This window comes from Pteronotus mesoamericanus, unplaced genomic scaffold (genome assembly GCF_021234165.1).
Source record: "Pteronotus mesoamericanus isolate MK-2021 breed Mesoamerican mustached bat unplaced genomic scaffold, CSHL_Meso_final contig_221, whole genome shotgun sequence".
NCBI classification, from domain to species: Eukaryota; Metazoa; Chordata; class Mammalia; order Chiroptera; family Mormoopidae; genus Pteronotus; species Pteronotus mesoamericanus.
Genome location: NW_026555092.1, coordinates 11,913,004 through 11,925,842, shown reverse-complemented (window position 1 = coordinate 11,925,842; position 12,839 = coordinate 11,913,004). Strand labels below are relative to the sequence as shown.

The 12,839-nt window shown below is 53.6% G+C and overlaps 1 protein-coding gene across 1 annotated transcript; it reads left to right on the top strand.

Annotated features, from left to right (window-relative positions):
• The first annotated feature begins 505 nt into the window (after positions 1-505).
• CUNH1orf216 (chromosome unknown C1orf216 homolog) lies at positions 506-5,156 on the top strand. The gene is made up of 2 exons (XM_054571547.1): positions 506-643; positions 2,707-5,156. The coding sequence occupies exon 2, from the start codon at positions 2,707-2,709 to the stop codon at positions 3,394-3,396; it is 690 nt and encodes a 229-aa protein (XP_054427522.1). The 5' UTR covers positions 506-643; the 3' UTR covers positions 3,397-5,156.
• Positions 5,157-12,839: the final 7,683 nt, after the last annotated feature.

Here is a 12,839-nt window from a genome sequence, read left to right as displayed (position 1 = left end):
GAGAAGGTCGATCTGAGAGGAGATCTAAAATATAAGAGCGGGAAGAGACTGGGAGGCGGAGAGAACAGTGTGTGCAAAGGCAGCGTCGCAGGAAGGAGCGCCAGGCCCCGCTGCAGAGATGGGGCGCCACGGCTGCGGCCGGGTGCTCGGGGCCGGAGGCTGCCGCCTCTAGGATGTCCCCTGCCATGGGGAAGCCATTGGGCGGCTTAAGGCAGGAGAGGAGGGTGGCGACAGGATCAGATTTTCATTTTGAAAATGTCACTACATCTGCAGCGAGGCAAGCCAATCGGAGGGACCCAGTGAATGCAGTTAGGAAATAAAACTGGACCCGAAAGGCCGCGGTCGAGGCTGCGGAAGGCCGGAAGGCCCCGGGAGGGACGCCGGCCGGACGCCGGGGCCGGCGTGCAGCTCCGCCGAAAACCAAACCGGCCCACGTGGGCCAGGCCGCCACGCCCCGCGCGCAGACGCCGCCGGGCTCCCCATTCGGCGCCCGGGGCCGGCGATCAGCTCGGGGTCCGCGCATCCCACGCCTGGGCTCGCGCGGACACCCAGGCCAAGGGACCCCTCACTCATCCCCGAAGGCCGAGTTCCCGCCGTGAGGCCCGTGGAGCCACAGCCGCGCCGGGGCGGGCGCCTCCAGGCCGTGAGTCGGGCGGTAGGGGTTGGGTTTGGGGCGCAGCCGCAGGGGGTTCGGGGGCTGGGAGGGAAGTCGCAGCCTCCGCACAGCTGCCTCCTATGGGGAGATTAGGGAAGGCTGGTCTCTGTCCTCTGTCTTCGGGGGTAGGGCGAGGCAGGAAGGGAGGCCGATTCCCCCCAGGCCCAAACCCTGGCAAATTGCGGATTAGCTTGGAGAGAAACCTGATCCTGGGGTGTCTGGGTTCCCATTTTACCGTCTCTAAGAACCCAGTGACTCGTGACCACCGCCCCCCACTTCCGCCGCATCCCAGCTTCCTTCATGGCCCCGCCCAAGTTTAGGAAAAAGAAAACATTTGGACGGGGGAGATTGCCAAGCACCTTTTGTAGTGAGGAGCTTGTAGGTTATAAAGGGACTGTCCATACGCCGTCCTCGCCCCTGCCCCCCGGACTTCTGCTCACTACTGGATGTGGGCAGGGTCCCTGTCACTTACACTATCTCTCAGCCTTACTGATATCCGAATTTTCTAATTCTAGTGCTATGTGGTCAGTTGAAGCCTCTTGTCAGTTGAACCCCTAATTTTGGTAGAAGCCAGTTATTGAGGAGGAAAGAATAGTATCGTATGTCCTCCCCCTAGGGCATCAAGATGGAGCAGCTGGGGGCAGAGACGCAAGATAGTATAGTAAGTATGGAGGGAAGAGGGTGAAGTTCAACAGACTTGTCGATAGGAGGGTAGGGTCCCCCCTGGGCAGAGGAAGGAACTGAACCCAGCTCTCCCAGCCCTGGGTGGTCAGCAGGAGCCTCCTGCTACTCTTCCTGAGCATAGATATCGCACTGCAGCCTCCCCCCTCCCCCATTCATTTACCCAGCAGCAGGTATGGCCTGACACTTGCTTAGGGCCCGGCTCCATGCTGCCTCCTGAGTATATGATAGAGGATATATAGAGAAGTTCCACATCTAGTTAGGGAGCCAGATTTATAAGCTGCTATCACAAGGCAGTTTTTAAAAAGATTGAATAGACATTTACTGACCATCAATTATGTGCCAGGAGCAAGAAACAAACATGAATTAGACAGTGTGTACCCAGGGCAATGTAGACCAAGAGAAGGCAGAGTTAACTGTGTTTGTTTGTATATATTAGGGCAGTGCGGAGACCATCAGGATGGCTTTAGAGAGGTGGGGGATATTAGAGCTGAGTTTTGAAGTATAAAAAAGGAATATGATAGGTGGAGAAGGGAGGAGGGGAGAGGAGAGGAAGGGTATTGTAGGCCAAGGGAGTTGTGTGAGGAGGATTGCAGTGCATTTCTGAGATCTCTGAGCGGTTTGGTGTGGCAGGTGGGGCAGAGAGGCAAGAGGTAAGTCTGGAGGCGTGAGCTGGGGCCAGATGAAGCACAGCCTTCTAGGCCATGTAGCAATTTAGCAGGAGTTTAGGGAGCTGTGATGAATTACATTTAAATTTGTAACTGGAGGCAGAGATCAGTGAAAAGGCTGCGGCAGTCAGTAATCCGGGTAAGAAATCGCCTGTATATTCATACACACACAGAGATTTGTGAGAAGAAGAATTATCAGAATTTGGTGGCCAATGAGACAGGGGAAGGAAGCAGAATAAACAGTTGGAATGACTGAGTGAAGAGTGAGACCATTTTGCTGAGGCCGCTGAAGAGGGAGAGCTGGTATGGACACGTGGGATTTGAGGAGCCTGTGGTTGGTCACAGAGTTAGAGAGCAGTTGGATCTCAGCGGCAGGCAGATCTGAGAGTCACCAACACATGATGCTCCCGGAAGCCACAGCAGAGGATGATGAGGTCATCTGGGGAGAAGTGCCTAGACTGAGAAGGCAACCTGCCTCAGGGGGCTGAGGGAAACCCTGTGCAGGAGACTGAGAAGCAACAGACAGAAAGGGAGGAGGGAACCATGAAGGGGGGTGTTACCAGAGTGCAGGGGAAGGGCCTGAGAAGGAGCAGCCAGGCTCATGCTTGCTGCCTTGTCCCTGCAGCTAGGTTGCCTGGACTCTTGTCAGGGCCCACCCCGTTCTGCTCCGACTCATCCTTCTGTTTCCCCTTTACTGACCAGATGTTCGCCATCCAGCCGGGGGTAGCTGAGGGGGGCCAGTTCCTGGGAGGCCCGCCTCCTGGAGTATGTCCGCCTGAGGTCCAACCAGACAGCAACTCCAACTTCATGGCGAGTGCGAAGGACGCCAATGAGAATTGGCATGGGATGCCAGACCAAGTGGAGCCCATCCTGGTAAGGAGCTCCTCCAAGTTGCCCTCTGACAACCAGGCCTTCCAGGCCCCTGGACTCCCCGAAGGAGAGGTCCGCAGCCCACCAGAGGGGGCAGAGATCCCCAGAGCTGAGCCTGAGAAGCTGGATAGTGCTGGCACAGTCTGCTCCCCTCTGGAGGACAATGGCTATGCCAGCAGCTCCCTAAGCATTGACAGCCCTGGCAGCAGTCCTGAGCCCGCCTGTGGGACCCCTCAAGGCCCTGGCCCTTCGGATTCCCTTCTGCCCTCGGTGGTCCAGGCTGTGCAAAAGCTGCAGGCTCAAGAGCGCTACAAAGAGCAAGAGAAGGAAAAGCACCACGTGCACTTGGTGATGTACCGCCGCCTGGCCCTGCTGCAGTGGATCCGAGGCCTGCAGCACCAGCTGGTTGACCAGCAGGCCCGCTTGCAGGAAAGCTTTGACACCATCCTAGACAACCGAAAGGAGCTTATCCGCTGTTTCCAACAGAGGGCAGCACCATCCAAGCCCCAGGACCAGGCCTAAGAGTGTGCCTCCGCTGGGGTACATATTTGCAGGCATGTGTGTGGTTGTACTCAAGTACATGATTATTAACTGGTATGAGTGCAGGTAAGCATAAGTGAGCATGTATATGCTAACATGTGCCAGGCATGTGTGAATTAGCACCTGTGCATCAGCTTATGTGTGCTGAGTATACACACAGGCTAACTTATGTGCAGGCCTATGCGTGAGTATGTCCATCTGTGTATGTATGGCATGTATGTAAGAGGGAGTAAATTTGTACATGCATGCACGAACAGGTACCCAACAGTGTGTGCATATGTACATGAGTGGAGGCATATTGTTGGCCCTTGAACAACACAGGCCTAAACTGCACAGGTCCACTCATATGTGGGTTTTTTTCCAGTAAATATGTACAGTTCTGTAAATGTATTTTCTCTTCAGATTTTTCTTAATAACATTTTCTTTAGCTTACTTTATTGTAAGAATACAGTATATAATACATATAACATACAAAATACATGTTAATCGACTGTTTATATTATCAATAAGGCTTCCAGTCAGCAGCAGGCTAGCAGTAGTTAAGTTTGTGGAGAGTCAAAAGTTATACATGGATTTTTGACTGATTCAGAGGTTGGCGTCCCTAATCCCTGCACTGTTCAAGGGTCAACTGCACATGCAAAAGATGTGTGTGCCTGTGAGTGAGTTTGAATGTGCAGACTTATGGCAGGTATATGAGAGTGAGCTCTTGTGTGTGTAGCCCTGAGGTGGGGTGCCCGTGTGTGCAGGTGCAGGCATGGGAAGTATATATTAGGAACATGTGTATTTTCAGGCAGACTCCCGAGCAAGTGTGTGCAGATATGTACTCAATTGCACATGCCGGGCATCCATCCGCACCCTTTGTTACCCGTGGCCTGCCGTAGCCTTTTTATTCCACAGGGTCCCACTGCTTCCTGGAAAGAGGGCTGCCTGCTGTCATTTATCTGAGGGAATTAGTGTCAGGGAGGGGAGCTGGGGCGGTGAGGGGGAGGTAATGGACAGTTGAACTCTGCCCCTGGGCACATGGGAGATGGGAATGGGGAGATGATGGTGGCAGAACCCTGTGAAGAATAGGAGTTTGGGAATTCTGAAACACCGGTTCCAAACAAACCACAGACCTCTTCTCCTCTGCAAAGGAGCTCATGCAGACCACGTTGATTTAAGCTTCGGATGAAAAGGAATGTGTGCTTATGAGCTGCTTGTTGGGTAAAATCTCACTTCCCTCTCTGTGCCTCTGCTTGCTGTGCCTCTCTGACTTTAGCAGCACTGGATGTTCAATTAGTTTGGTTTTGTTTCCCTGAAATCAAATCACTGTCCGCCCCAGGAGGAGACACAGCCCCGCTATCAAGGGTGTGCAAGGGGCAGGGTCAGCCCTGACTCTGTAAACTCTTAGGATGCTGAGTCATGCCCCCTCCCATCACTGAATGGCCCTTTAAATGCCGACAGGCTCCAGCAGAAGCTCTGTGAAGTAGAGAGCTGGTGAGTTCTGGGGAGAGCCAAAGACCAACGTAGCCAAGCACTCTGTTTTGCTTCTGGGAGCCCAGAGGTTGCAAGATCCTAATGGATGAGCAGTGTCCTGGAGGTCAGTGACGCTGCCTCTGGCCCTCAGTCTCTCTACCTGCAAAATGTGGGGGCCTTTTCTGACTGTCCCTAAAGAGTTCCATCCCTAACAGGTAAATGCGTGGAAGCAGTGGGGAGAGAGGCTGAAGCAGTGACCCTGGGGACTTTGTGTCTAGTTCTTGCATGTTGAGCGTGAACCAAGATGAATAAACAGGGGCACAGAAATGCATTTCTTGAGTTTGTGTTTCTTTTTTTTAAGGTTTTATTTATCTTTTGAGAGGGGAAGAGAGAAAAAAAAGGAGAGAAACATCAATGTGTGGTTGCCTCTCACACGCCCCCTACTGGGGACCTGGCCTGCCACCCAGGCATGTGCCCTAGACTGAGAATTGAATTGGCAACCCTTTGGTTTGCAGGCCTGCACTCAACCCACTGAGCCACACTAGCCAGGGCTTGAGTTCATGTTTCTATTTCACAGGTCATCTGGTGGCCTCTTTGCCATATTGTCTGAGCTTCCCGTTTGAACAGGGCTCTGAGCTGGGGGGTAGGGGTGGGGGAAGACACTGGGGAGGAAGAATCCAGCCTGCTATGGTTGGCCGTCTTGTGGTAGGGAAGAGAGGTCTCTTCTCAGGGGCCTCTCAGATTGACAGGGGAGACTTGGCCTCTGTAGAGCCCCATTTGGGATTGTCCTTGTCTTAAGGCACTTTGGGCCCTGAAAGGGGGGGCATCGATTGTGAGGGTCACTCCTCCTACACACACACACAAACACAGGCATTACAATACTGTGCATCAGTGGTCCCCAACCAGGGAAGCTGAGGCAGGACCCCAGTGGATGAGCCAACCCAGCCAAGAATCGTTGTTTCCCATCGGGCACGCTGGCCATCGAGCCTGATTGTGGGAAAGGCGAAGGCTACTGCTGTACTTTCCGTGAGGCAGAGCTGTTCCAGGACTGTCTAGACTGCCTCCACCTATGGCAATGGTACAGACTGAATGAGGAAATAGACCTGAAGATGCATTGTATGTATTAAAACAGATTGAGCATCTCCACAAGATCCTGCAGAGCCTGCACCTGCTCTTTAAGCAGGTCTTGCCTTCACTGATAGATGAGACTTTCATCCAAAAGATTAGTGCACAGGCCGCTTGGAGCCTAGGGGAAGCTGGTCCTAGCTCCCTGTGCAGATCTCTGCCTGAGACTCGATAATTTAGGAAGTTGTTTCAAAGTCACTGAGTGAGGATGTTTTAGTCCCTGGGACAGCAAGGGGAGTAGGGAAGGTCCATTTGCTAGACAGGGGATTAGCTAGTTAGCCGCCTTCCCCTTCCCACCAGAATGAAATCCCATGACCAGGGGTAGGGAAGTCTGACTCAAATTTCTGGGGCTTCCTGAGGAGTCTTGCTTGATATGAATGAGGAATGAGATTGGGGCTGAGACGCAGAGCACGGGACAGGGCACACAGCAGGGGCCTGAATGTGCAGGGCTGGGTCCATGGAAAACTTTCTCTCCGGAGACCCCAGATAGGTCAGTTCCATCAAGCGTGGTCAGAGGGGATGGCCGAAAGCCTGGGGTGCAGGGCGTGAACTGGGAACTGAGCAGAAAAGTAGAGTTAAGGGGATAAGGAGGCCTCAGATTGTGGTGGGAGGGCTCCCCCCCCCCGCAGCCTGGACTATCAGGGTTCTATGTAGATTGAATGCCCCTGGGGGAAGCCTATGACCTGTCTACCAGCGTGTTTCGTATGAGCCTCGCCCAAAACCCAGTATTAGTGTCTCCAAATCACAGCCTGAACAGGTGACAGGAACAGGAAGCAAGGAGATCACCTGATCAAGGAAGGCTTCCTGGAGGAATAAGAGCCTAGAGAATGAATTGAAGTTGAGGCGATACAGGATAATGATCTCTGGTGCAGACTGGACCCAAAGGTCTTGGGGGCAATTGGTACTTCTCCCACAGGGTTATGTGAGAGTGTGCACATATGAAGGACTTACACCTCAGCCTGGCACATAGGAAGGAGTCCGTGGAAGTTTACCTGACTAGGACAGGAGGGGGAGGCCAGCAGAGGTAGGAGATACCCTGTGCGATGGTGCTGTATATTCAAATGCATTGCTAAAGGGCCTTGAGTCCCAGACCCATGAGTTTAATGGAAGCTGGTGGTGAGAAGAGGAGCAAGAGATGGGGATGCTCTGGGGCCCGATCCAGGCCTCGAAGCCGCACTCATACACATGCCCACACCCACCAGGCACCGTCAGACAGGCACGCCGGACACCACGCCTGTGCATGTGTGCGCGTGCACACACAAGCGCTCACCCTCCCAGATGTGCACTCCTGGACCCAGACCCGAACGCGGGCTCCCTCCTCTCTCCCACTGCTCTTAGAAACACGATCGCTCCTAGTCTTGGGGGGCGGGAGGTTTCTCACCCCAGCAGCCCCCTGAGATTCTCCCTGCCCCAGCACGGGACAGCCAGAAACGTGTCTGCTTTTCCTCTTCAGGCCTGAGGGCTTCTTGTCCTGGCTCCGCTCCTCCAAGCCCTCGGCTCGGAACCGTCCATCCTCCGACCGCTCCATTCTGAGGGCGGTGCCGCGGTGTCCGGGTTGGGGAAGGTTCTAGGTCCCCCGAGGGCCTGCGTCTCCCACCCACCCGGGATGAAAGAGGTCCCGGGCCGTGAGATGGGAGCAGTCAGAAGAGTTCCGGGCAGGGGGCCGTGACCCTGACCCCATAAGGGAGCGCAAGGTGGAGCTGCAGTGCTCCGCGTCCGGTAAGGAGAGGGAGGGAAGCTGGCGTTCAGCTGGTGTTCTCTAGGCGGGGCTCGGCCGCCGAAAGGCGCAGACAAAAGGGCGGCCTCCTTGGAGTCCTGAGGACCCGGGGCTCCTGACAAAGCGGGGGCCCGGGCGGGGCCAAGCCCGCCCCGCGCGCCGGCGCGCCCTGACTGCTGATCCGCACCGTTGCCAGCGTCGTTTCCTGCGCTTAATCCCAACAAGCATGAAAACGGCTGGGGGTCCCCGCCAGCAGGCCCTTTGTCTTGGCCCCTCGCGGGACAGCTGCAGCCGGGATCCCTCCCCTCCATTTGTGATTCCCACCCCCCAGCCCCTTACCGCCGTCCCCGTCGTCTCAGCTGCTCTGAAGGCCAGCAGCCTTCCAGGGCTTTCGCCTCAGGCCCTTGGGCGCACAAAGCGGGGCAGCACCTTAATCTGGGGGCGGGAGGAAGATTAACCCTAGGGCCCACAGGGAGGGGTGCGGCCACAGAGGGAAGGGCAGGAGAAGAGAGGGCTGCGGGGTGCGCCCTCCGCTGGGAGGGTTGAGGTGTGCAGGGGTGTGTAGGTGATGTGAGCCTGCAAGTGAGAACACAGACCTGGGACTGGACCTGCGGGTGTGCACGTCTGAGTGCGTGCGAGTTAGCGTGCCCGAGGGGACTCTGGTGGTTCCGCATGCTTTTGGGACTCCTCTAGGCAGCCCCTGAATCCAGGGTTCAGACAGCTCTCCCCAGACCTCAATGTTCCGGTGCGCTGGCCTGGGACCTCTGGACCTCTCCTCTCCACCCTCCTCCGGGGATCTCTTCCACTCGGTGCCTTCAGTCCCCCGTCACACTCGGGACTCCCAAACCTCTGTCTCCAGCAAGGTCTTCGCCTCCCGCCCAGATGACCGACAGCAACTCAAACTTCCCATGCTCCAAACTGAGCTCATCTCCCCACCCACAAACTGGGTCGTTTCACTCAGTCATTTGGCCCGTGAGTTTCAGCCCTCCAAGTCACTCCCCATGGCACTCAGTCACCAAGTCCAGTCCCTTCCAACACCCGAGAACTTCTCCACCCCGTGCCTTCCTCTCCATTTCAGCTCTTCCCACCTTGGTTCAGGCCTCCATCATCTCTCACCTGGACAGCTGGAAGGGCTCCTGGTCTGGCTCCCTCCCTTCCATTCAGCACACTGCTCTAGAGAAGGCTCCTACAAGACTGCCCCAACCTAACAGCAACCTTTCCAAGGCTTTCCAGTGGCTCGACTTGTTGAGCTTGGTCTACAAGTCCTTCTCTGGTTCCTGCATCCTCCCCGGCCTGATCTTCCCCCGGGGTCTAGTGTTCCGCAGGTTTCTGTCTAGTCCCCAAAGACCTTCCTCAAGGCCTCCCGTGGAGATCTTTTCCACTCAGGAAAGGAATGAAATCACTGTCTGGCCTTATTCCTCGCGGATCCATCCTTCAAGGTCCCAAGGCCCAGGGACCTACAGGGCAGTGGATGATTCCGGGAGGCCAGACCCACCAAACATGGCGTGCACTGGCCCAGCCTTGCCTACTCTGTGCCTGCCACATGCAGGGCTGCTGGCTTCCTCCCAGGCTGACGAGGTCCTGCCCTTCCTTGGGCTCCCTCAGGCCACTGTGGCTGCAGAGACCACTCCACTTTCCTGAATCCCCAGGGATGCTGGGCACCCTTGTCTCTGTCCCAAATCCCTCAGGATGGGCCACATCCCCAGAGGGCCCAGAGCCACACAGTCTGCAAGTATGTCTGAGTCACTCTGTTCGCGTCACCATCATCGTCAGACACCGCCTCCCAGGCACCACCGGGAACCTGTCGCCAAGGGGCTCTTCACATCCTCATCTTAGTCACAGACAGGACTAAGACGAGGCTATCTGTTCTTCCATCCAGCAAATATTTATTATCGTCTACCAGGGGCCAGGTCCTCCACTAGGCACCGAGGTCCCGGGTGAATCAGCACATTTCCAGCCTGAGGGACTTCACAGTCTATCCAGGAAGACAGACCCAGACACGGGAGATGGGAGTGTGATAAGTGCTAATAGAAGCCTGTACACGGCTGCGGAAGCACTTCCCAAAGCATGTTTCAATGGGCGGGAAGTAAAAGGTTTCCGTGATCAAAGAGGCTTGGGAGACACTGGGTTTCAGGATGTTAACTGGACTTGTGTACGGCAGGTCCTCAGGGCCTCTCCTGGGTCAGCACGTGCTGTGCATTCCTAGGAGAGGAAGCCTGGCAGCGTATGGAGAGGGCTCCTCAAACTTGTTTGAGTGTGTAACCCTTTTTTGAGTGTCCTGGGGATCACAGGTGGGCAACACATTGCTGTGGTAACCTAGAGAATGGAGAGAATAATTCTATTTTGGGGTAGGGACAGGAATGACGGAGGCACTCGTCTAACAGATGAGGAGACCGAGGCAGGGAGAGGAGAAGGGAGATCTTTCTAGCTCATCTAGAAATGGCAAATTACCTTACAGTCTTCTAGTACTTGCCTCTTCAGAAAACGGTATGTAACATTTTCCAAATCACTTCCAGTTCTGTTAATTGGCTATAGAATAGGTGCAATCAACCCCATTTTTCAGTGGAGAAACTATAGTCAAGGTCAAGCAGCATTAACTGTGGAAGCTGATTTTGTGACTATGAGTCCCTCACCCAAGTGAGGCAGGAAAGGTTAGGGTCTCTATGGCCTTATAAACCTCGCCCGGAGAAGAAAAATTTTAGAAGCCCCTTAATAAATTGCTCTGCTTCCCATTACAACATCAAAGTGTGAGCTCACACTTTTCCTCTAGTTGCCCACTGCTTTCTCTGATCACACTGGGACGGAAGCCCAGGTATGCCTTTTTATGGAGGAGGAAATAGGGCTCCAAGAGGTTAAATGACTTGTGCCTGGGATGAAGGAAGAAGCCGGCTCATGAACTAAGGCTTACTGAACCACACAGCTGAGTCCCATGGCTGTAGTGTGGCAGGACTTAAAGGAGACTTGCACAATGCCTGGAGGGAGGGTTGCTGGCTCAGTGGGAGTGCCTTTGGCATTTGGCTAATTCTTTGAGTGGGGCTGTCCTAGGCAATGCAGGGTCCCCTGGTAGCATCCCTCTCCCCTAGACATGAAACACCAGTCGCCCTGCCTACCCAATTACTGAGACAACCAAAAGACCTCTCTCATATTTTTAAAAAAGCTCCCTATAGGGGTGGCATCTCCCCACACTTATTTGTCCCCCCTGCCACTTAGCTCCACAGGACAGAGTCTCAGCTTTGGACACTGGTCTCCTTTCTATTATTCCAGTTTCAGGACCTCTCCCTCTTGGGCTCCTTCAGCAAGAAAGTGTCAGGAGCTACGAAGGCTTGAACCCCAACCTGCCTCTGAGGCCTGAAGAGGCTGTTCCTTTAAGGAGACTGGTTCCCAGGACTGAGGGAGGGGGAGGGGGAGATGGGATACAGTGGTAGAAGGGAAGCAAGGAAAGGACTCCATCCTGCTCGGGGCCTCACCTAATCGCCACACTCTGCATTATTACCCGCCTAACGTGGCATGCTTTTAAATAAAATATGCAAAGGTTTCCCTCTCAAATTATCTCCCCAGGCAAGCTAGCTCAACTCCCGCTTGTTAATGGAAAAAATGCAAATTCAGCCTCCCACTTCTCTCCCCCACCCCTAGGCCATGGACCGCTAAAGCGATTTCTTTCTTTTTGGGGAATTTCTCAGTTTCCATTGAAACCATTTTTAGGGGGGACAGAGGTGGGTGCGTTTCCCAGGTGCCATCCAAAGGGAGGATCTTAGAAGGACACGAACAGCTCAGGTCAAAGTTTGGAAAAAATCACCCTGGTATGGAGCCTGTCCCTCTCTGAGACTCGTTTTCGTCATGAGTTCTCAACTGGTCCTTCCCAGGACCGCTGAGGGGCTGAATGGAGGGCAAGGTGTGGAGCCCAGTTCTGGGCTCAGACACCTTTTCAGTTTACACCCGCTATGCTTGGCAGATACAGAGATGGGGAAAACAGACATGGCTTCTGCCCTCATGAAGCTCACGGTCTAGCAGGGGGGAAAAAAAGACAACCCCGGATAATTTTAAAAATTTAAAGAATTGTAGGACACCTTAATCAGTAATCTTTCTAACTGAACTGCGCGGGTCTCACCCAAGTTGCTATAGAATCCCCTGGCTATAATATAATCACAGCGAGACAAAAGGATTCATCTACTTCCTGATGCGAATCGCTGAGGACACACAACCCTGCCAAAGAGGCAGCAGAGCCTGAAGAATGCAGGACCGGGGGAAACAGGCAGCCAGGAATTCAGGGTCAGGCTAAGACGCTGTGGCAGGGGCTCTAGAAATACCAACGTCGTAAAAAAAAGTATGATTTCTTCCAGACTGAAGGAGCTAAAGAGACAAGATAAAATGCAGGGCCTAATTCTGAATCAGATGCTGGACTGAAAATAAAGTTCCTATAAAGGACAGCATTGGAATCTTTGGCAAAATGTGACTATGGATTGTTTTATAGGTATTTTATTGTATCTATTTTAAATTCCCTGAATATGATCATCATATTATCGTTACATAGAAAAACCTTGTTTGGGGGAAACTTATGTGGAAATGCTTAGGGGTAAAAGATAGTATTTGCAGTTTAGCCTTGGGTGGTTCAGAGAACAAAAGTAGCAAATATTAACAACTGGTGAATTAGGTGAGGAAATTTAGGCTCGTTCATTGAATTATCTGTGCAACTTTTCCATGGGTTTAGAAATAAAGAGTTGAAAAAAGAAAAACCCTAATTGGCTTTGTAAAGCATGTAAAACTATGATTTGTAAATGTTTTAAATGTTGTTTTTCAGAAAAGCAATTACAAGAAATGTGATGAGCGTCAGGAGAGAAGTACAGGTCCAGCAGGGAAACACAATCCAGCTGAAGGGTGTGGTGCAGGCTCCCCTGAAGACAGGCGTGTTTCGGCAGAAGCTTCGAATGGAGCCCAAGTAGGGTAAGTAGGAGGGAGGCAGGAAAGTGCTCTCCAGGCCAATGGCCCAACAGGTCCAAGCATGACACAGCGTGGTGGGATGTGCAAGACCCAGTGTAAGTGCGGAGGAGAGGCCTGGCGGAGAATAGAGAGAGGTGGAGCTAGGAGGTGGAGCTAGAGAGGACTTTGTGCCGGGTATGGGCCTGGGGAC

Bases quoted from the DNA above. Each gene is read 5' to 3' on its own strand.
- CUNH1orf216 (XM_054571547.1), top strand. From the start codon at position 2,707: ATGTTCGCCATCCAGCCGGGGGTAGCTGAGGGGGGCCAGTTCCTGGGA.